The 24,948-nt window shown below is 42.2% G+C and overlaps 2 protein-coding genes across 3 annotated transcripts in view; both read right to left on the bottom strand.

Annotated features, from left to right (window-relative positions):
• Window positions 1-5: 5 nt before the first annotated feature.
• The window catches only part of LOC6729814 (RYamide receptor), a 52,407-nt gene continuing 27,464 nt past the window's right edge, over window positions 6-24,948 (bottom strand). The window contains exons 5-8 of one of the 2 annotated variants that reach the window (XM_016177641.2): window positions 1,166-1,234; window positions 807-1,111; window positions 464-555; window positions 6-289 (exon numbers count right to left, since the gene is read on the bottom strand). In XM_016177641.2, the coding sequence (XP_016036496.1) occupies window positions 159-289; window positions 464-555; window positions 807-1,111; window positions 1,166-1,234 (597 nt within the window). In that variant the 3' untranslated portion in view covers window positions 6-158. The remainder of the gene's footprint in view (window positions 290-463; window positions 556-806; window positions 1,112-1,165; window positions 1,235-24,948) is intronic. The other variant, XM_016177640.3, reaches the window with a different exon arrangement.
• On the bottom strand, window positions 7,172-8,922 carry LOC27206911 (pupal cuticle protein 36). Its single transcript, XM_016182688.3, has 3 exons — window positions 8,812-8,922; window positions 8,279-8,704; window positions 7,172-8,215 (listed from the first exon to the last, which is right to left on the bottom strand). Exons 2-3 carry the CDS (start codon window positions 8,598-8,600, stop codon window positions 7,686-7,688), a joined length of 852 nt encoding a protein of 283 aa, XP_016036500.1. The 5' UTR covers window positions 8,601-8,704; window positions 8,812-8,922; the 3' UTR covers window positions 7,172-7,685.

Here is a 24,948-nt window from a genome sequence, read left to right as displayed (position 1 = left end):
GTATATACTTTTAATTAATTACTTTTAATATACTTTCATTAAAATTACATTGAGTTGACACTTACAATACAGGTTAAAAGATTCGGACACGCACACATATACACTCAACAAAATGGGGAATTCGATCTTTGGTTGGTTGGTTCACGTTGTATTCGCACTCAAAACTCGGTGCTCTTTATGTTTGCTTCTGTTCCACCTGAGCTTCCCGATCGCCGCACTGGTGAATCAGTTTTATTTTTTAATATTGCAGCTACCGCAGTGGTGATGTCTCGACGCACGATAATGGGTTCTATTTTATTAGAGGTGTAACGAGTAGGAGAGAACATGCATATGTATTAATATTTTATTAATTTGCGGATGGAAAATGGAATGCCTTTTGCAAGACATTCGATATGCCATATTCAATTATGCTACTTGGTATTTTTGTATCTGCAAAAATGCATCTAATGAATTCAGAACTTACCGCTCGCAAAGATGTCGCTCGTGGCTTTCGACGAGCGCTTATGTACGTGGTTGATGTGTTCATTCGATTGAGTGGAAGTGCTGGACCCGTTCCTTTGTTTTCGCCAGTTGTGCATGTAAACGAGAGGATAATGTTAGAAAATGATTAAAAGTCGAAAGCTAGTGAACGGGAAGAGATGCAGTTTGGTAAAATTCATGCGGTAGCGTGTTTGTGTGCTTGGTAATTGGCATGCAAGGCTAAGGACTATGGATTCCAGATGATCGCCAACTGGCTTTCAATGAATCAAAATCGCAACAATACGAATACGAAAACGGAAACGGATACTTAATGAAGGGTGTTGCACCTAATGCTTATTTTGGGTTTCCGGAGTAGGGCATCGCCGAATTGGCGATGGTACTTCGTGGTCATCTCACCGGAAGTTGCGGTCATGCGATCGGCGCCGCTCCGCAAAAGACGATTCAGGCAGCAGCAGCGACGCAGGCCCGGCATACGGTGCATCAGCTGGACGAATCCGCTCCTGAAACGGGCGTTCATGTAGCAGTAGATGATTGGGTTGTAGCAGCAGTGCGACATGGCCAGCCAGTGGAACGCGAACCACACATACGGCAGAGCATCCCAGTGGACGAACTCCTCGTCGTTCAGCAATAGCTATAGAATATGATTCGAGTGAATTGTTGATTTTTCAACGGAAACGTGGGTTACCTGCAAAATATTAAAGGGCAGCCAGCAGCTGGTAAACACAACCACAACCGTCAGCATCATCTTGACCATCTGCAAGTGGAGAGGAGGGGAGATTAATTTAAGGACACTGAAAGTCAAAATCTATTTATAGCACTACTGCGGTCGTGAAGCTTTTTTATGACTCAACGACCTTGACCTTCGTTTTCCCAGGCTGTTAAGCCGTAAAATCTGTTGTTTGCGTTTCCCACCATAAAAACATAAAAGCACCCAGTTCAAGTTTATTTATATAGACTCCCCTTTGTGGTCTATTGCAACATATTTTCATCGTAGCATCACGAGGTTTAAGAAATATGAAATATGGTTGCCTGGCAAGCAAATTTGACATTTGTGTAGCCTACTTTTAGACTGCGAAAACTTTCCCCTGCAAAAGACATCATAAATTTTACTTTCCTATTTGACACGCAAGCAACGTATAAAACTTTCCCTCTGTTTGAGTTTTTTTTTACCATTTCGTGAACGGAAAAACACCATATTTTAAGGATATCCTAAATCATTTCTTTAGGTGGATTTAATATCACATATACTATAAAAGTTGGCCAATTCAGAAGAGTTTGCATTGTTTTTCTGCAAGCAGATACAATCGACCTGAAACCGAATTGCGAATATGGTGGCTTAGTTTACTTTAACGATGAACTCAGTGGCCACGTCTCTTTAACGTGACTACCTGAATAAAAAACTAGACATAAAGTTTTACGGCCTGAAACAAAGGCATGATAAAGATTTAAGTTCAGTTTTCACATCTAAAGTCTCTTACACTTAAAAAAAATTATTTAGATAGTAAAAAAGTTATTTCGAAGCCTCATAATATGAAATGCTTAAGCTAATTGAGCGAAAATGCCCTACAAGGATTTTTAAAACTGAATTATGTACATCGTTAATTCTTTTTTTTTTAAGTATATAATAGGCATTAGCTTTTATGTTTTGTTAACAAGACAGACAAATGAAGCCTGTTGATGCAAGGGGCAATAAACGAATCAAATGCAAAGTCAGAGATGAGTTCTTAAAAGGCAGACTTACAAGTATATAAATTGAATCATATTTTCATGCAAATATTATGGCATAATCGGCGGGTAATGGGACTAAAAATGGAATCTTGCTCAATTTCAGGGGATTATGAACTGAATCCAATGTCGTTGTGGATGTGAATCTCGGTCTCCGACAATTTTCTGATGTCAGATGGGTGCATTTGGCGGCAGTTTTCCGCTGGGCCAGCTGGTAGTTGCATTTTATGAACCCGCCAAGTCGTTTTATTGGCCGCCTTTGTTGTCGGTCTATTCTCCCATTTCAGATGCAGTTTCCCGTTCCAGTCTACAGCTAAGCTGGGCAAACTGAACGAGTGCTCAACGCGGCCATTTGATTCGCTTTAATGGCTCGTTAGTTGGCCATCCAGCCGGGGAGTGTTAACAATGTCAACATTAAGTATACGCCGCGTTGTTGGACGTCAAGGCAGCAAGACGAGGAGCAAACACAGTGCGCCCAAGCAAGCTCGTAATGAATGTTTATACAAATATGTTCATGCTGTTTTTCCTCTTGACGCCTGGACACGCGTCTCCGCCAGCTGTGACCTTTGGCCCCAACATGTGTCCGCAGACGGATGAACTCTGGCCACAACTTTCCCTAACCCCACACTGGAATAAAAAGTGTGATTATTTCTTTAAAAATTAGGGTTGTAAAGTTGTTTTTTTTCTAGTGCATTGTGCACTGTGGGCGGAAACTGCAGCATCATCTGGCGTCTGGAGAAGTCTTTTTGCCTTGGCTGGCTGGAGTGCTGACTCTCCACCCATATGTCATATGTGCCGGCTATATTTTCAGCGCCTGCGGCTCCAGTTTCATCTTTATTTTGGCAGTTTGTTTTGGCCACCTGAGCGTGACAGTTCCATGACTTAATTGCCGGCTGCGGAGGCTGCCGGCATTAGCTGCAATCACAAGGCACTTGGCTTTTTCGGTGATTTGTTTTGGTTTTGAACCGGTTGCTGGATATGGCCGAGTCCGCCCATCAAAGTTTATGCCGCGTCTGGGCTTACATAAAAAATGAGCTCATGTTTGCGGCTCAGTACAGCCGTGTTGTAATTCATCAAAATGTTTTCGGATTCACACCCACAAAATCAAAGCGGGCAGCTTTTGGAACTGGGCCATCAAAGTCTTAGGCTGACAAATGAGCTTGGATTCGCCGAGTCTGCTTCAATGAGTTAGAAAGTGAGGGCTCCATTTCGAGTGGAATAGAAAGGTTGAGATGAGGTACCAAGCGGACTGTATTCCAGTTCCTTTCTCCAAAGTAATTCACTAATTAAATTACTGGACACGTCCGTCTCAGGCAAATGGTTCCTAATTCTAGGTACTTTTAGTTGAGTTTATTAATGAACTGTTGCTTGGCCAAGTTCTCATATAAGAATAGAAAATTCATCTTGTAAATATGTTCTTCTTTCAAAATGAAATCCCTAAAGGCATAACTTCGATATCAAGCTTTCTACGGCGCGTGTTTGTTTTGCATTTTGCCAGATTTAATTTATTTCCGTATGCTATTAATGCTCTTAAAGTAAACAACAAAAAAGGCGTGGTAACGTTTTTTTACATCTGCTTAGCCTAATGACATTGAAAGTGAATGGAGAGTAAGCCAACACAGTTTGCTGAAAATTAAAAGCAGAAAATTATATTCACAACGCTGCACAATGGAAATCTCTCTTTTGCGTGGGAGTAGAAAACCGGGTCCTAAAAAATGTGAAATAAAATAAACCGCGAACGGAAACTGGATCAATAAAAGCGTAGAGCGCCAATTTTTGAAGCTTACAACCATTAATCAATCCATTTCACTTATCGATTAGCTCGTGCCCCAAGTTATCTCGACCAATTCCCGGTAATAACAACTGACCCCTGGGCACCCGCATGTCTTACGATGTGGTAATTGAACCAGCTTTTAATTGCCTAGCAATTGCGAAAGTGCCAGAAAAAAAAGAAGCCAAGTTGGTAATAGTTTTGGTAATTTAAAAGCCACAACCCGAAAATCAGTCGATGTGCGCGCCCAACTCTTAAGTTGTTATCCGTGAAATGGCCAAAATCAACCGGTCATTAAACATTTCGCTCGGCCGACGGCCAAAACTAATCAGCAACTAATTTACACGGCAAATTACAGCACAAGTTTACAAAGTGTTGTTTAACTTTTGAATTCAATTTGAATGAATTATTTTAAGGTTCAAGATGACTTTTGTTAAAATTTTATTTCAGCAAAGCTATCAAAGGGTTGTGGATGCTTATTATTTATAATAACTTTAGTGGAGCAACTCAAAAGTTAAGAAGCTACTTATGTTAAAGCTGCGCTTTTACAGTTTCCTAAATTTGTGAACAAAATAAATTGGTTGCAATAAGCAAATGACCACCACAAAAAACCGTAAAAATCCAAAGTCATAAAAAATAATCCAATAAAATAATAAAAGAAAGCAAAACACGAAATGGGAGTAAACTGGGTGGAGTGCCAAATGGACTTTTGTTTGCTGCAATTATAGGCTATGCGATTTATAGTCCTAGGAACAAGGCTTGGATGCAGACTGACCATTTTCCTGAAGATTTTCCCTTGAGGAAAATGAATGCTACATTTCCCTGAGCTTCTGAATAAGCCATATTAGACGATAAAACCAACTTAAGTCAAAGACAGGAATATTTTGATGGATTTTGAGGAAAACTATGCATTGTTGGGTTGGTCAGCCTACTTTTTCTTTTACGACCTACATACATACATTATAATTAACCCAACGCCTTCGTTAGGTAGGGGGCGTGGCAGGAATACGCACATTTAATTATAGCGCCAAAGTGTCATAAACCTTTCAGCGTTGTCAATTAAACGAGAAAACCGAAAGTGCTATTCAGTCTCCTTTTTTTGCCTTTGACCTTTCGCAAGTGTTTCAACTGCGATTTATTGTGGGCGTGAAAATGGGAAACGTAAAAAAAAAAAACACACACAAGAGGAAACATCACGCCCACCGGATGAAAAGTAAAGGTCATGAAAATGTTGGCTTGGCCCACAGCATATATTTTTTTCTGGCTGTGAGGAGGAATGTTCGTCGGTTATGATAAAATAATGTATTTTCCAGTGTCAGCGCGACAAATCTCTTTATGTTTGCTTTGCTTTCTTGGACAAATTGAAATTTAAAGATTTTATTTTTCTCATAAATTGTTCCCCTTTATTTTGGCGTATTTTAAAAGCTCAATCATTCGCATTATTGTGAATTTTTGCTTTTGGGTTCTTCAGGATATAAAAAGTTAGAACTAAGCTAATACTGCAATAAAAATTTCATATCATCTGCATTGTTCTAAGTTTTGAAAAGGGGTCATGTATATGGAAATTATTGTTGTTTGAAGTGCAAATGACAGTTGTTACCTAAGCAAAGGGATATTTCCATCGAAAAGGAAAGTGCACAAATTTGCAACTAAAGAAACTTTTCAAATTTCCCAACTGCAAGCGGTCATGTCCGGTTTTTGGGCAGGATCTATAAAGTTTCAATTCATTGGCCATTCCTTCGTTTTTTCCGGCCAATTGCCCACTTGCAAAGCCCTGTTTATGGTCGTTCTGTTCTACAGCTTGTCCTGTTTTGGCCAGTTTGCCAGTTTATGAGCCAACTAGGAAAATCCGGCCAAAGAGAATGCCACATGTGTGGCTAACAGAATTAATTAGGCTTATTGAAGAACCTCTTGCTACCAAACTATACATTCACTTAGAACGTTCTAATACCTATACTAGACTATATATATTAAACATCAAATAACAAGCTTTACTAGTTTTTCTTAAATTCATATTTGATTTGTGAGAGGCTCTCAAACAAATCCAGCAAAATGTGTGCCGCAGGGCGACGCTTTGTATGACGGATTGCCATTGATTGCGCGGCCAAAAGCCGTTGGTAAACCTATAGTCATGGTAAAAACAACAGCAGCAGTTCATTTTTGGCCCAGACAGGCGGAAGCGAAGCATATGCCAGTGAAATATGAGGCTGGGAACAAAGGCAGACCGAATTTGAACTGAGCCCCCTGTAAAAATAGACGAAAATATATGGTTAACCCGTTTGGAAGATATATTTGAATGCCACCCCTTTAAATAACTTCAATTTAACATGTTTGTTTGAAAAAAATATTTATATATTTTATATATTAAATGTATAAATTGATTGTTGTACCCACGAAAGATGAATATTTATGTAAGCCCTGGTTTTTATATATCGAGCCTGGGAGCGTAATTTCAAATTCAAATTCATCTGAATTGTCTTAATTATTGCAATAAAAAGTAGGCTGATATGGGTTAAAGGTAGCAGCAACAATCGCGATGAAGTGAAAGTACTAGAGTTTGGCGAAAATGAGGGAAAGAAGCTCGGCCGGCAATGACAATGCCCAGCTGTCTGTATACTTAAGGCATTAAAACATCGTGGCAAAAAAAAGATTGAGATTAAAAAAATAAACAGAAATTCACAAAGAAAATGAAGCAAAGGCAAATTGGAGGGTTTCAAAGCAGTTGGTAATGAGAGGGGAAAAACCGGAGCAACAGTTTGTCATGAACAAACTTCAGGCGAACGATCTTCCTGCCCTTTTCCTGAAAACTTGTAAAAAAAAAGTTTTAAAGTTTTGGCACACTTTCCACCGCAATTTAGCTGAAAGTTTAAATGAAAACTTAGCCAAGAAACGATTCACATTAATTATAAGGATATAAATTGGTGGTCAATTGTGTTCTTTGTTTCTATTGAACCACAGAAATGATTAAAATCTATAGAAAAATAAAACAAATGCAAGAAATTAATATTTAATTTGTTCACTACCCCAGAGTTCAACTACCCTTTTCAAGAACTTAATTAGTTTGAGGAAAATTATCAGCTAGGGAGTTTCCTTGGCTACTAAGTACCATTCAGCTTAGAGAGTGTGAAATGAAAATATCTCTGTGTTTTTTTTTTTCGTAATTTTGTCACCGTTGTTTTTTTATTTGTGCATAACGTACTTAAGCCTAGTATAATTAATGTATATGTATTTATATGTATGGAGCAAGTCAGGCCCCGCTAAATCATCTTCTGCTACAAATCATCATCATCATCATTCGCTCTTCCGGGCGCCAGATGAGGTTCCCATCCAAGGAACCCGCACTTGTCGCCTATTAGCTAATAGAATTTTCCAGGCAGGGCTGAAGGTTAGACTCTAATTCAGTTGAAGGTGAAAAATGTACAGATGCAAAAAGATGGATAGTCAGAGTGAGTGGAAACGGAAGGATGGAAACGTATTATGTACAAAAGTCGTGGGCGAAAGCGCCGCCCCCTTGTTGAAAAGGAGTGATGCAAGTCTGAGATAATTCAGGGACACATGGTGGTCGAAGATCGTGAGGTGGTTAATGTGATGTGGATGATGTGGTACTCAAATGAGAGAGTTTGGGGGCGTGTCAACGACAGGACTAGTCAGCAGCTTGGGCCGAGTTCGAAGTTCGCAATTTTGAGTTCACGATGGGTTGAAGATCCATTTAGTAGGGTCCGGACTTTCCAGGTGGTCCGTAGTTGCTGGACGGGGCCGAGATGGAGCCGCTGTCTCCACCAGTGAAGCCACCATCGCCGCCAGAGGTGTAACCATTGCCGGTGTTGGTCTGGGTGAAGCCACCACCAGTGGAGCCGGAGATTCCTCCAGAAATGCCGCTGGAATCCTTCTGGGTCTTGTACTTGATGAAGTACACCTCGGGCTTCGATGGCTGCGTGGGTGCGGGCGTGGGGATGACAATGTCCTGCTGATCCTCGGGCTTCTTCACCAGCACGTAGACCAGAGTCTTCTCCTCGTTCTGAGGCTGCAGGGGAATGACCGGAGCCTGGTACGATGGTGGCGATGGGGCCTTGATGAAGATGATCTTGTAGTGCTTCTGGGACTGGCCAATGGGCAGGTTAGGGCGCTGGCGCACTTCTTCCTGCTCTGGTGGTGGCACGTGCACGTAGATGTGCTTCTGCACCAAGGTGGTGCCACCACCACCACCGCCGCCGCCTCCGAATCCGCCAATGCTGCCACCTGTGGGTGAATAACATTATGTTTTGTTAAATTGAGATTACAGTCGCAAGTGAGGCCACGCACCTCCGCCGAATCCTCCACCGGAGCCGCCTCCGAATCCACCGCCGAATCCACCGCCTCCGCCTCCACCACCGCCGCTGCTGAAGCCACCGCCTCCGCCGCTGCTGAATCCTCCTCCGCCGCTGCTACCGCCGAATCCACCACCGAATCCTCCGCCGGAGCCGCCGCCAAAGCCGCCGCTGGAGCCACCTCCGAATCCGCCGCCAATGCCACCGCCAATGCCACCGCCGGAGCCACCGCCGCCACCAGGACGGTTGTAGTTGTATCCGGCTTCAGGACGAGCGGCGGCCAGCGCCAGGCAGGACATTAGGATGAAGGCTTTCATGGCTGAACAATCACGGTTTATGGATACTAGATGGGGATTCACGGCTTTTTCGTTCACAACGCACACACTTTAGCACTCGGCACTATGTCACAGTAATCCTCGGTCTGTGGTTTTGTGTAGATGCAATGATTTTTTGTTTTTGGGAAGAACAGAAACAAGACGGGGATTCAGTTATACGGTTTGGGTTAACTCAAAGCTTTAAGTGCCTCACGTTGCTATATCCTCGGATTGCACTCGGCTGCTGTTTATTAGACCAAATCAAATGCTTCACTGACGAACCACTGCAGCCGCATCACCAATTTATACAGAAATCCAGCCAGATGCACAGCACCACTACCACAATATCAGCAGTTGTTGTAACTGCGAGAGGGTCTCCGTTTCGGCTTGGGTTTTCGTATTTTGTTTTTTGGTGATGGTGATGATGATGCGACTTTGCTTTCTGGGCACTGCGCATGCGTGGCGAGCAGGCCAATAATGAGGCGCTGTCTTGGCCATCTGTCTGTGTCTCTGTCTGCAAAAGTATCTGTATCTTTAACTCGCAGCTTGCTTGTATCTGTGGGGTTACCGTCTGCCTGTCTGTGTGGGATGGCAAGTGAAACCGAAATTACCGCACAATCAACTTATTACAGCACCGCCGATTTCCCGCTGTCGGATGTGGATGTGCTGGAGAGCACTCTCTCTCTCTCTCTCTTCGAGCTCCTCGTTTTGGCCACACATTTTGGCCAAGTCGAGACCCAGTGTCGTGCACTTTCGCTCTCATCGCCGCTGGGCTGCCGCTGCTTTTGCCGCTGCTGGGTTAAAACCGATCCCTCACTTCAGCGTCAGCTGGCCTGGCGAACGGAGGCTTTTCTGGGGTCGAATTTTGGAAAATTTCTGCACGCTTCTGCTCTCAACGAAAGTGAAAATCGCAGGAAAACTCCCGATGCGCTCGCAGTCTCTCCACTCTGCAAACAATGGCAATTTCGAATATAATTTGATGACTGTCTGCGGATCTCTGGGCTGCCTTTGTGTTTTCTTTTCTAGGAGGGGGCCCAATTTCCCTGCCCCCCTCGCACGACAAATGCGAATACGTGCCATGATGGATGAGATGACTGACCGAATGAGTGTGATTGTGATTGTGACTGCGAGTGTGTGTAAGTGTGCCACTGTGCGAGTGCTGCGATCCGTAGATTCTCCGTATAGATAACGATAAAACTGGGTTGGCCGTGTCTGGTGTGCGAAAGTAATTGCCAGGCGGGATAGTATTTATTGTCAGACATCCTTGGCGTTCGAGCCATGGCAAATAAATCACAAATAATGTTGGCTCTGGATGGCGTTTGTTTTTGAAACCAAAATGGGTATGGTGCATAATGTGAGGTTACCAGATTTTGGCTCACAGTTGCATATTTCATACGACTTAAAACATATACTTTGCTGTGATAAAGTATGTTGCAAGTTTGCACTTTTTGTTGAGTAACAAACAAGTATTTTTTAAGAATTAACTACATACGTTTCTATGATAAATTGCTTTTGTTGAAAAAATCTAAAAATATAAAAGATTTCTAAAATCATTCTGCGTACGAATGAATCATAGTTTTTCAGTTGCAATTAAATCTGTAATTTTTTGTTTATTTTATTACAACTATTACGCACTAATGGCTCGTTGAATTGATGTGTTGCGTAATTCAAACTTGTAAACAAAATAAAATTCTGTTAATCTTAACACGTAACGTTATTAAAGCCAATCAACTTCGTTCCACTGCCACTTTTCGTATTCAGACGGCTAATTGTGTTAAGTTTAATGAAGTGGTCCATGTCCATCAGTTCGAGCCAACTCAACGTTCAATGAACCGAATACAGAGCAGAGAAAGGTGACAGAGAGTGTAATTCGAGCCAACACTTATTCAATTAGATGTCAGTTTTCGGGTCAGCATTTTTATTGTACGATTCGATGCGATTTTTAAATTTTTTTTACGGCGGCAGCTTCAAATGAAAAAACATCAGCAGGGCATGCCAACATAAAGACATAAAAAATGAAAGAAACATATGTAAGGGGAACTAATTGGTGCATAAAATAATCCCTGGGTGGTACAGTAACGACTCAAATAAATATAGAAACATACAGTAGTTGACATATGATTAACACTTTTATGCCGCAAACAGTGCTTACCTCTGAAATCAATAAGTTTATTTCACTTTTTGACACATCACAGTTTTGTTTGACACTGTTTTCAAGCCCACTCGATTACTCATATTTCTTGCGGCTAATGGAATGAGCATTTCTCCAATCCTGGTAATTAAATTCGAGTGCTCATGAATCACGGCAATTCATAAACGACACTTGACAAACGACTTTGTGGCTTGGGTGTGTGTAATTACCACCTGGTGGGGGGTGGGGAAACACAACCCAGCTCCGCCTTTTGATGCCCGTGAGGATGTTGGCTTAAACTCGCTGATGCTCGCGCTCTTAGGAATAATAATAATAAAAATTAAAACGCAACTGCAGTCAGCTGTCAGCCGGGCAGTGTTTCCTATTGCGATTTCACCTTGAATCGCTCTCAGCGGTTGCATAACCGAAGAAAAAAGCTAAAAAAGGCTTTTCTTCGGGCCAAGTTGAGCCAGGAGCAACTGTTGCCATATGCAAACACTGTCTTGGCTAACGAGCGTCGAGCGATTTTTCGTGTATTGACAAACTCGAGGCTGCAATAAATTGCTCGGTCTGGGAAACGAAATCGAATTCAAAGAGCCAAAAGAGCCGAATTAAACCGAATTCAAAGCCTGGCCAACAGCACCCGCCACCGAGGAGCAACCAGTGGCCATTCAATTTGCATCTCCGCTGCCTCCGAATGTCACTCGACGGATGGGAATGCAAATCGGAGCTGCAATCCAAGTTCGAGTTCACATCTGAGTCCACGAAAAGCGGTCGCCTTGAAATGCACACGTTTCTTGAGTTCGCATTTCTAAGATACTCTTAAAAATCAGTTTAAATGTGTAATGTCATACCTTGATGAGCTAGAAAAATTATTCTCTTTAAACTGGCATTCAAATAATTTTTAATATAAAAAAAAATATGCCCAAAAAACCGTAAAATATAGTATTTTACATATCTATTTGATTTGTGTTCTAACACTTATTGTAATAATATGGCTTAAGCCAATGAAACATTTTATTTAACAAATATTTAAAAAACGGATTTTAAACCAATATAATGAAAAAGGGTATTCGTTAGCTTAAGGGTGAGTATGCGCTTTCCTTTTCCCCAAAACTAAACGTTTTTCATTCAACTTCCGAATGCCGCTGGGAAAATAGCGCCAAAAGCGCGCCGATCGCCAAAAGGCCAAAAAGAAACCGCAGCTGGCGATAAATCTCACGCTCAACAATGCGGCTAAAAATAAGCGGCTAAAAGCAGCGGTCGACTGTGGCTGCCAAACACAGTCGATGGGGGGCACAATGCCTTGGGGACGATAAAAAGCGTTTAAATTGGAGTAAAGTCAACTGTGTGAGATTTAGTGTACTGGAGTGCTTAACTCAGTAAGTTGTAATGTGGGACGTAATTTGAATGCATTTCAAAGGCAGGGAAATTCAAATATTAGACAAATGGATGCTACGCTTAGTTTGAAATAATCCAGCAATTTATTCTTGTATTTAAAAAAAATATACGTAACAGAAGTAACATTAACAATTTCGTTTAGCTAAGGTTAATGATCACTGTTCGTTTTCAAGTAAGAATTTTTTTTATTAAAATTAATACCGACCACACAATTTATTTCGACACTAAATTTCCAATATACGTTGTAAATAAACTCCTGACATGTATCCATTTCTGAGTAGCAGTAATTAAAATTTCGTGCAGCTACAAAATCATTTGCATATGATGTGTGAACCCACAAAATGTCAGGGGGAAATTTGTTTACTCAGGCATTCGAACATGCATATCTGGGATTCCGATGACTTGAACTTTGCTCACTGTGCCGACGCCTCGGTGGGCGGTGAAACAACAGAAAGTTGCATAAAAGATACAAAGATGCAATACCTGCAGTTTGACACTGAAAGATAAAGCTCACGCAATTGAGAAAAAGATGGGAGCATCCCTGGCAAGTGGCGGATTTTTATGATTTTGGGGACCGAGTCGGCGGGCGGCGGATGATGGGTAGGAAGTCGGCGAAGACGACGACAGTTGTTGCTTCCTGCATCCATTGTCGCTGGTTTTTACCGGCGGCATCATCCCGCTCGCCAGCACCTCCTCCTCCTCCTCGGTTTTCCATCTCCAGTCTGCCCAGCAACACTTCCTGCTTGTTAGGCAAACGGCAGCGTGCAAATTTTTTTTTATTGTTGTATGCGATTTCTGTGTTTAGGCTTTTTGCGTTTTTCTCTCTGGCTTTTTTGTTGTATTTTTGGTTTGTGCAGCCGACTGAACGGTTTCGCCGTTTTTACATTTGACATTTTTGGTGTTGCTTCAGCTGGTGCATGTTGCATGCGGCAGCGGTGTGTGTTGTATGTTGCCGCCGGCGCGTCAATTGCATCTTCCATCTGTCCGCGATGCTATCGCCGCATCGGAGCATCGATTCGCGATCTGCAGACTTATTATTTATTTTATGTTCGGATGTCCAACGGCTCGAGATGTTCAATTCAATTGAATTTGTTGCTACTCGAACTCTTCTGCCGGCGCAAAAGTTTCTGCTCGCTCACTTTTAAATGCTAATTAGTGTCAACGACTTTTTGCCACAGAGTTGGCTTTTATTTTTTGGCTTTTCGCTTAACGGTTTGACCATTTGGCAATTCAAGCAACGCGGCAAATTGTCTAAGGTCGCCGGCAAATGAAAATGTTAATGTCTGATAGCGAATGGCCCATTCGGAGTGGTTGGCAGTCTTGTCATTAACCTTCATTTGCAGGCGGCAATTAAAAGTTGGTGCGTGTATCTGCATAAACTTTTGCCCATTGTAACTAAATTGGATTTGGATTTACAGATGTCTACCGCAGCTATCACTTCGAAATTGGATTAAACAACTGGTAACCCAAGCAATTTATTTGAGAGGTTTAGGTTTTTTCCACACAAGTTTTTTTTAAAAACCTACTTGTATAACAATGCACAGATTCTTTGAAATGCGAAACCAAACGAATTAAGTAAAAACATATTTTACCTTCAATAAACTTTAAGCCCAGAGCTCAGCGACTAAATATTTCACAAGTGCAAAAAAGCCGCATTCGTTTTCTTTCCATTCCACTCCATTCGACCTTTATCCTTGCAACTTATGGCTTCCGTTTTAGAACCCACAAGAAGTTGTTAATTTAATTGCAACACGTTGCAATGTCGGGCAGAGCTGCAAAACACTTTCACACCTGCGGATCCCTGTTTCTTGTGCCCTGCAATTTCAAATTTGCATGACTTTTAGCAATTTTTTCTTTAATTTAGAGTAGCCGTTTAATGGACGCAATTTTAGTGGAATACCACTCAGTTACAATTTGCTGAGTAGTGTTATTGCACCGCATTTCGGTGCCTTTGACAAATGGAAAAGTCTTGTCAAGTGCAGAACATTAATCATCTGCCACCTCTCGCACATACCCAACGCATTTCACCTATATCACTTTTGAAGTTGCAACTTTGGCTGCATTTCTGGCACCGCGGAAGAGTAACTGTGAAGTTCAAAGTTGAGCAGGAGTTACTCCATATGGATTCGCAACAAGGGAGATTAGTTACGAAGCTAACTCTCAACTTAATTCCCGAATAAAAATCAAATTCACACCTATGAAATGTGCACAGGCACAAATGCAAAAGAGGCCATAAAACGGGCGCACAACGTGGCGTATGCGTAATTTTACAAATCAGGTGCAATTCGAATGAATCCTAAAACTGAATGCTGCCGAGTTTGCAGAAGCGAAAACGTGAGAAAAAAAAACTGCCGACTTTGATTGTGCGCCAGTCTGCTCTTAATGCATATCGTAAAAGTTTACCTAATGAAATAATTAAAACCAACAGCGATGCACAGTAAAAAATAAAAGAGAGCAGTATAAAGTGGTTTACATCAGGGCTTTCAAAAATATCTGCATTTATCTCATTTTAGTTAACAGAGAAAACTAGAGATTTAATATATGAACAGCATATGTATTAAATTTGAAACCAAATATATGGCATACAACTTTTGAATGTTCCTTATTTTGTGCATTATATTAGGTGAAATAAATCATATTTTAACAAATTGAAGGATGTGCCCTCTTCGTCATAAAAATGAGTGAGAAAAGCACATTGTATGCCAATAAGGGCATGCCGCTCACTTGGATTTGCATGTGCCAAACTTTTATTGCATTTGGATTGCAATTGATTCCCTTGCCGCCGAGTGGAATTTCAAATATCTGCGGCTCCCACCCAAACTGAAGTACATATAACTGAAATGGAGGTGAAATCTGGGGATTGGAACTGAGTTTATAATGCCAATTGCGGTGTAATTTATGGTTGCGGTGGGAACCGCGGGGGTTAAATTGTGTGGGATCGCGGTCATTGAGGTTGATTTGTTTGTTTGTTTTTTAGTTTTTGGGGTGGAGACAGCAAATGCATATTAAATGAAAATATCTTTTTGTGTGGCATATTAAGAGGTTTTCCCCCAAATCAGCGGAAATCGCTTTGTGTTTTCTCTTCATTTTCATTTCTGCATTTCCTGGGCGCAATTTTTCATCATTACGAGTATCTGTCCATCAGCAGCTGCACGTGCCCCAAAAACCCGGAGACCCGAAGAGACGAAGAAAAGCCGCCGAGAAAGGGAAAAACGTGCGAGTCTTTCGGCCATCGATCCAAAAATGGCAGCCACATTCGCATTTGCATATCTGTCGAAATATTCGTAATTCATCAAAGACATCCCCATACACTGCTCGATACGTGGCCAGTTCCTCTGGACGAACTCCGTGCAATTTGGCAAGAAGATAATGCAAATGGTCATTAAGCACAGAGTCGGATTCGCAACTTTATTGGCCGGCTTATGCAATTGGCCAAGTCTTCAGTCTTGCGGCTAGAAGAAACCACAATTATTTAAATTGCACTGTCGAAGACGTAAATATGCGTGAGGTGTTTGGGATTCCTTTTACTTTTCGGGCGGCAGATAGTTTTGTATCGCCGTATCTTTGTATCTTTCCATTGTTGCGTGCGGCAGCGGAGTTAACTTCAAGTCTTTTGCAATCCTCTGCAGTCTCGATTTGTCTTCTGGAGATTTTAGAGCTCCCAAGAAGTCAGGAAAATAGGGACAAATCTTGAAAAACTTCCTCAACTGCTCTCAAGGAACTCGTAATTCGGTTAAGCTGGTCTTATTCAATTTCGATTGAAAGCCGACAACTTTGGCAAAAGTAATTGAAGTTGACAGCCAAGTTTAAAGCAGCTTCCTTCACACAAACAAAAGTCAAAACATGAAATCATATTTTGCGTAAATGGGTTTCAGTTTTCACACTTTGGCCAAGAGCACAAGGCCTGAAATATAAACCAGTAACTTGGGGTCACAAGATTGATTCAAGGGACTGATGGCCTGCGGGGAGTGAGAGTTTATGCCAGGGGAAACACGAAATTGTCAAGTTAAACACGGCCGAGGCTGAAAACTTGTTCAAATCAATTAAGGGCATGGAGCGAAAAGTGAAAGAACGACCGACAAATGACAGTCAAACCAAAGAGAGTGGTCCATGGGACCATCGGCGGATTGGTTACGCAACCCGGTTCCAGGATGCAATGGCCATCGAGTTATGAAAGATGAGACGAGACCTCTGCCGTCAATTGGAATGGCGCGATAATCAAGGCGATTTATGGTGACTGCAAAACGCGTGGCAACGCGCCAAAAAGGATGACCACCATGGACCGGCTCTCCAATGGAAGGCAGCACCCCCAGCTCCTAAATCCGTGACCATATCGCCATGGGAATCCTCGGCGCCACCACCCCCAACCCCAAATCCTCCGTAACCGATTGGGTAAGCGCAAATTGAACCCAAAGATAAATGACCAGTCCACAAAGAGATTGAGATTCCCATCGGAACTGGCTGGCTAACTTTCGCTTTTAGGCACTGCCATCCAAGATGAAGACGCTGCCGATTGAAGTATTTTTTTAACGTCACATGCAGTCACTCGTAATTAATCTGAAACTGCAACTTAAATGGTAGTGCACAGTTCGGTCTTCTTTGTATTTCGTTTATAAGTCGATTAAGCATTAAATAACAATTAGGAATAATTCATTATTCGTTGTACTTTCAATTAAATAGCGTAATTTGCCTTAATTCATTGAATGCTGGAATCTGCTGCTTTGGTTTATTCAATCAGCATGCATTAAATTTTTACTACCCTATATGTACATAAACAATTTATATCTACCTAAATTTAATCAATTACTTGTAAAATAGTTTTCTGAACTTATATATTTTTAAAATTTTTTTAAATTTATTTAACTCTGTAACAAATATTTTTCTGCATTATTATAGAGTATCTACGATTTGCTGAGACTTTGCAGATCACATTGCGGTTTGTATTCATGCAAAGTAGCCGGCGTTGCTTGTTTTGCAGTTGTTGTTGCTGCCGCTGGTGTTGTCATCATTTCCATTTTAGTTGTTAAGACAACCCGAAACCGCTTCAATTGGCAGTGCAAATATTAACGAGCGAACGTGTCCGAGATGTTGACGATGGTCGGCGGATCGGGGCGTTCACGATTTCGTATGCAATGTGGTGATAATTGTCCCTTGCCAAAATGACTTCATCGTAAATGCGGAAAAGATAATCAATGGCCCAAAGAAAGAAGAGTGAAAGGGACTTATCAGTTGTTGCGTAACCACCGAAAGGAAAAAAGGGTAAAGAGCGATCGATTATTCTGTGGCAAGGCCAACTCGTTAAGGCCCAAAATGAAGGCAATTTAAACACCTCTAAAGCGTTAAATCCCAAGTCAGTTTGCCACTTGAAGGCACACGCACTTTTGATGCAAAACGGATGTGGGGCACAACTTTGCGTGCTCAATTTGTGAAAAATTTACAAGCATTTGGCCAGTTTCCTTGGAGTTGGGAGATATATATCTGCGATCTGCAGCAACTGCCCCGCCCCTTAATCATCGCCAGATGCTGCGACTCACGCACTTGACACGCGGCTCGATTAGAGGGGCTTATGAAAATGGCGCGAGACACGAAAAGGTCACTGGTGGAACTGGTTTGCATCCGGAGGCTGGCGATCCGCAATTCGCGGATTCGCAGCAGTTGCAAATGGGACCGCAAGTGGTCGCATTCACGAGCTGGCCGCTTTTAACCTTGCAGACCTTGCCACAGTTGCAGCCAGCCAGTTGTAAGTTGTAAGTTGTGGGTCTGCCAGTTGGCAGTCGGCGGAGTCCGCAAAAGTGTCTGGCCAAGGCGAAGGAGGCGCACCCGGCGAAGTCTTGGCAAAGGGGCTCAACATTTAACCTTTCGAATGGGAAAACGTGTCAGGAAATGCTCTGGCATAACCACCACGGACCCAAGGCTCAGTTTGGGGCACATTCGTCGGTACAAGATACTTGCACTTTTTTTTCTTCTTTCTCAGATGAATTTGGCCACGACTTCGCCCTCCAGGAAGAGACGAATAGAAACGTGGGCAGAAATTGACCAGGAAAGATAGCTTTAAGCATTTAATACTTGTAATTTTTCATGTTAATACCCATAAAATAATAGTAAAGTCGAATTGGTTACATTTAATGGCAAATCTTCGGTTGGATTTAATCTGGTACTTACTGTACGTTCGATACGACATTGACATTTGGGTAACGTTTATATAAATTTTATTCTTCTTTAATTTTAAAAACTTCAATTAGTAAATTTAACGTTCTTTCGTATAGCTTTACATTTTTAAAAACAACAACTAATAGGTATACCCAAAAGTTAAAACCAATGTGTGGGCCATCGCCGGTGGCATCTTCTTTGCCCCTTGGTCATATAATTGTGACCATGTGACCATATAATTGTGCGAATTGGGGCGTATTTCAGGGATGCATCCGAGCGGCAATGCGATCCACCGAATTGTGCAACCGCAACTGCAACTGGACATCCCGGTGGCTTGTTGTCGCGAAAGTTTTACGCATTTATGCTAATCGCACCATAATCGAGGCACCCACTAATTGGCATCCTCACGAGTACTTTAGCCACATGAATGTATCTGTATCTGCATCTACTTGCATCTGATATGCGTGCCTCTGGGCGAATTGGTGTGGCTTGTGCTCGCCTTTAGTCATTACTATCCCGAACACTCAGCACCCGCAAATGCTCACGTTTTAATTAAGCGAGTGGAGGCGCCACAATGCTGGCCAAAAGGCATCAGCAAATGTATCTCACGGATATGCATGGTCGTGTCGTGGTCCGCCGGCGGTTGCCAGCTATCTGGTTTTCGGTATCTGTATCTACAACTTATATGCAGAACCGTTGTTTACTTTTCGGGAAAATCGAGCCGGGAGAAAGTGCTTCACTTTCGCAAGCTTCTTTCGCACATTTTCACATTTCATTGCAGACGGCTGGCCAAAGAAAAACAAAATGAAACCATTTTCCCAGCCAATTTTACTCTGTTTCTTTCTGTTAAGCTATCCTGTTAACATCTTCCATTACAACGAAATTCAATTCCGTTTTCGAGCTCAAGTTGCGGTTTTAATTTACTCGATCTGACAAGAGATTTCGAGGTTTTTAGGCACTTTTGTCTTATTATTTTAATTATACATTAAGTTTCTTATAACTTAAAGCTAACATATCAAAATTTTGATCTTCATATAGTTTGAGCTGCAACATTGCACTTCAATCCCCATTGCGTCTAACCCACTGAACTTCAGCCATCGTTACCCCAATATTGTATCAACTCTATCGTTTAAGCCAAATATGTAAAAAAAACGGGGGAAGCCCTTAGCACGCGACATTTCCGTACCTGGCAGACAATGGGGCAATTGTGGCAACAGTCGCACAGACGACACCTTAATAGCTCCATGGCTCCATAAAACGGGGCAACAATACCCATAAAGGCACCCACGCACTCGCTCCGGCAAAGACAATTGCTCGGGGAGCGGAAAAGGTCGCAGATGCTGCGACATGGTCCAGGTCCGAGCCATGATATGGCCATATTACTTTCGCCATGAGAACCACTAACAGTGGGATGCGGGTTTGTCCAGGGGAGCCGTGCTCATGCCTTTATTTGCAGTCGGGATAGAAATGATATTTGCAGTGGCGCTGTTTATTTGCAAATGGCATGACAACAGGCGAACTCAAACTGGCGGCAAAAAGTCACACAGTCGCAGTCTCTGCACTCGAAATATAATATATAAAAAATATGTTTTAAAAGGTTTATGTGCGAGAATGTTATTTACCCTACCAAATAACAAAACTGTTTACATATCATTCTTATATTTCTGAAAATTATTACGAAGCTTTAGTCGTACATTGCGATGTGTTCCATCAAAAAGGTTAGATATTTTATATACTTTTTGGTGGATTTTATTTTTATTTTTAGCCCGAACTGCTTTTGTTGCCATGTTTTCGGAGCCCACAAGCCAGCTGCTGAACTTTTCTGCAGAGCACGACGTTCCGAGCTCCACTTAAGGCCACAAATCATTTTGCGGCAGTTGGCATGGATGGGATCGTATCCGATGGGATGGTATGGGAATGGAGCTGGAAATGCAGCTGGGAAGAAGGTGGTGTGTGGCAAGGGATGCAGATATAAAGTTGTTGGGAACGAGAGCCACACTCGTGCGCCTCCAGGGATCCAGATAGGGATTGCTCCGCATGTGAGAGCCAGTGTATGTGTGCCTTGGATATTACGACACTTGGCGAGCTGAAGATTTATGCCGCAATTACCGCAAGTGTAAACTAATTACGAGTTTAAAGTGCCAACTCAAAGATAATGGCAGTCGACAACAGCAGCAACAATGAGGCAAGAAGTAACAACAAAACGAAGGCAAGTTAACGTTAACCCGCTTCGCCGCTGCTACTGGTCATTAAGAGTTGACCATTAACAGTGGCTTATCAATTTGAATTATTTCTGTGCGGGATTTCCTCGTGTGGTTCGATGGGTGAAATAGGGAAGCGTTGGGCTCGAAAGTACGGCCAGCATCCCCCTCCCCTTTCTGGGGGATCCGCTTTAATCTAAATTGTTCGTGTCTGCCATTTCTCAAGTCCGACACCAGCTACCTGTTGGTTTCCATTTGATTGCTGCACAGAGGAAAATTCCGAACAACATTTATAACTTTTAAAGAGGTTTACTCAAATGTTATATAACGGCGGCCTATTTACCATGAGTTAAAAATACTGCGCGGTTTAAAGTATAAGTAAATAATTGCTAGAGATGTTGCACTTCATAAATTGAAACTCGTCAGGGCATTTTTATTGTCCACCTGATGCTATCACCCGGCCAGCAAATGAACACCACAGCTGGAGTCGGAGGCGGGAGAGACTCCCATGGAGGGTGTGGGCCTGCGGATGAATAAAAGCCCGGCAGGCGATGTTCACGTTTTAATTACAAGCTGCTCAGTTGGAAGTCTGAAACACGGATACACGAAAACGGGCTCAAAGTGCCGCGAATTACACATTTTGACTCCCTGGGCAGGCCCAACTGATGATCTTGCCACTATAACAACTATAACGAGTGTTGAACTTTTCAGTAGTATTTTAAATGAATTAGCTTTAATTTATCTAAGTCTGCGTTAATTTGCCACTTCCAATTATTACGCAACCAGAGCTGAACTTTGACTCGAATGGTTCACCATCCTTGGTCAGCTACAAATTTGCATTATCCAAATGCTGTCGACGACGGGTTAGCTTGTTAGCTGACTCTCCCATTCATTTGTAGCCACGCCATACGAGGCGTATACGCAATGTGACAAAGTAGCAGCTGCAATTTGATGCGGTCGTATAGTTCTAACATTAATGAGCAGCCCCATTGATTTGCTCAATGACTGCGTGATGGTAATATAACTAGGTTGTGTATGGCTACACGTTAAAAAACATTAAGCATAATTTCTTGGCGATAAGATAATGTAGTCTAGCTAATTTTTAAATGATTGATTCCTTATTTTTTAGAAAAAAAGCCACGAATATATATTTTTATTATAAAGAACTTAAAGAACTTTTGTCTGCAGTGTAAGCAAATGAAATATAGTCGTTAAGTTCAAGTGATCATCTCCATTAGGGGCACTCGTCTTCGAGTCCGAACATTTTTAGTGCGTCACTGACACAGATTGCACCCAGTCGACATTCATCGGAGTTGAATGCAAGTCCGAACCTTTCACTTTTGTAGAATAAACTTGTTCGGGCGCCAAACAAACAAACAAACCACGCCGACAAACAAGCACAAACAGACAGACAGGTGAGGGGCAAAAACAACGGCTGGACAAGATGTTTTCTCAATCGACAGCAGATGCAACCACAATTACCGGACAGCTGTCTACCAGCTGCAGCTACCAACGCGTTTTGTTTTGGCCACAAGCTGCTCTTTCTGGCCAACAAATGACAGAGCATTCTCCTAGTACCATAATTAAACCTCATTTGCATCGGTGTGTAGCGGCATCAATACTCTTTGACTTTGTCCTTTACGGCAACTACAGTAACCGATTTGAAACCAATTTACATACACGAACTGTCCTCTCACCTTGTCTATGCTTAATTTACGAACATTAATTGGCTGATTTATGGTCCTGAGCACCGCAAAGCTCCTGGCCATTGAACCACCAGCACATTCAGTTTTATTGATTTAAGCCAAAATTCACCGAATACGAACAGGCTGATAAATTTTATAGTCGAGGGCAAACAGTCCAAATGAGCTGCCCATAAAGTCGATGGTTAATGATAATGTCTTTCTACTTGTTTGTTCCATAATTAATGGACTGCACGCTTCATTATGTAATAGTCCAACGATCTGTCCACAAGACTGCGAACAAATAGTAGACTCTTGCATAATTAATGCGGAATTTGGAATCCAACATTTGGCTAGGACTCATCAAATATTTGTGAGAGTAATGAATAAACCATGTTGTAAGGACAAATATATTTGTGGAGGTGTTGCTTAACTATTTATTCGAAAAATTTCAACCGTTTTAAATTTGAATTTTTAAGGTATATTTATGGTCTCTTGTTTAAACAATCTGGCATTTAAATTTACAGCTCTTTTTTTCTTTGGGCAGTTAAGTTCTTTAACGTGCAACTGAGATGCCTAAAGTATTAGAATTGCACAAGAAAACATTAAAAATATTACTGGTTGCAGTCTTTATATTCCAAAATTGTGTATATTCTTACATTGTTATAACGTGCTGACATTTACACGCATTGGAAAAAATAAAATGAAATCTTTGTGAGCTAAAGCAAAGTTTCTGCATTTCTGCCAAGTTGTTTCCTGCCATACGCAGATGCAGAAATAGACAGCAATAAATTGGGCGTAAATAAATCAATGACATGGAAGGGCTCGAGTGTTACCCATCCGGTGGTCCGTGCATCCGCAGAGGGAACCGGAATCGCAGCTGGAGGAGATCCAAGATCCGAGCGGCGAGATAAACAAATCGCACGAAGGGGAGACTAATTGCAGCCTGTTTGCGGAGTGGTTGCTTCTGCAGCTGCCGGCTCTGTGGGTTTTATCTTTTAATTTGCCACAAAACGCACAAAGTGCACTCAACACTCGGCACTCCGCAGCGTGTGTGGGTGTGCACAGTTGTATCTGATGGGTGTGTGTGTATGTTAGCCGGCTGTGCGGGAAGACCAAGTCGAGCTTACTGGCCAAGCCTGGGAATCCTCTCACTTTTTTCACATGCACTCCCCATTGTGTCCGTGCATCCATGGGATGTGGATGAGCTGACGATGATGAAGATCCCAGCTGCCCGGCCAACTCCGACTGGCTGCCTGCTGCCTGCTGGATATGACACAGATTACGTAACGCGAAATTAACATTTTAACACAATTCAGCTGAAAGAAAAGACGATGACGCGGCTGCAACGTCTGCCACAGCCTCAGTCGGAGAAATAAAACAAGAAATTTCATCTTTAATCAAGCAGACCGCATACCAAAATACTCTTTCAGAACAAAGATTGCTTTCCAAGATCAATGTATTCTATTCACAACCATAATCAAGAATTGTTTGAATATGAACATATTTTTATAACATGCATTTGAATCGGATCGAATTATTTGAAAATTACAGATACCCCTTGTGAGGCATATAAATGCCAAAGAGAAAAAGTAGAAATGGTAACCCGTTGCAGTTTGGACTGCTGGCCGCCTCCTGTTCGGGACCTGCCCAGTTGGATGGCTCATCAGTCTGCATTTTGACCAGCCATGGGGCGGCCAACAGGGGCTCAAATATCGAGAGGACGACGGTGGCGATGATGATCACTATGGCGATGGCGATGACGATGACAACGATGGCCAATGCATGGGCACTTTCTGGCCAAGAGTTACGCCTCTTGCAGTCAATTATGCAATTAACGTGTCGCCAGCAAACAAGAAGCAATCGCGCCAAACGAACCGCGTTTCCTACACATTACACACTCGTAGTCGACACTTTGACAAAACAGACTCGAATGCAGATGGCAGATGCAAATGCTGCCCAGCAGATCGATAGTTGGTTGTGCAAAAGACAAAAACGAAAAAAGAATAAAGAAGTAATGGCGATACACGTACTCAATCCAAAGCCGCAATCGTCCCCGCTGACAACTATGAAGTGTCATCGCCCCAAGTCAGCAATAATATTATTCCCCCCTTGGATTTCCCATTCCGACTGATTGTTTTGCCAGCGGTGTGTTTCCCAGCAATTAGATGATGGACTGCGATTTGCAACTCGTGCAAACAAATTTAGGAAATACTAGACAAATATTGAAAAAGTGCAATGGCAAAAGGGAATGCCATTTGTCTAGGAAAAACAAAGTGAATTAAATCGAAGGAGAGAGAAGTGGTTCAGTGACTCTTTTATTGGTCAGTAGAATTATACTTTAATTTTTATGCCGAGCGAGTCACTCATAAATCCTTCCAGTTGCCCACACAAGCAATTAAGTCTGAGCAAGATTACCCAATAAACTTGTAGTTTCCAATCGACTTTTGACAACGGGCGACAATTACGATTTTCGAGGAAGCTGCGACACACAGTCGTGGTCTCATGGGGAGATCGAGTAATTTGCTAATCATTTCAGCTGCCAATTGGCAAAAATGTTCGATAGATGCCGGGACACAAGGAAGAAATTGTCAACGATGGACGATGGCAGCGAATTGAGCGAAGGGAGCCGTCATGAGAAAATGAGAAATCCAAGTCAGCAAAATTGTTGCCGGGTTAAGTAACCAAATAGCTATTGGTAGCCACTTTTTGGGCAACTGCATCGAAGGATGGTCAGAGCTTGGACACTGGAGGGGAGCCGGACTTGGAGCCACTGCATCGCAAAA

This window comes from Drosophila simulans, chromosome 3R (assembly GCF_016746395.2).
Source record: "Drosophila simulans strain w501 chromosome 3R, Prin_Dsim_3.1, whole genome shotgun sequence".
In the NCBI taxonomy this organism is placed as follows: Eukaryota; Metazoa; Arthropoda; class Insecta; order Diptera; family Drosophilidae; genus Drosophila; species Drosophila simulans.
This window is presented reverse-complemented; position numbering and strand designations above follow the sequence as displayed.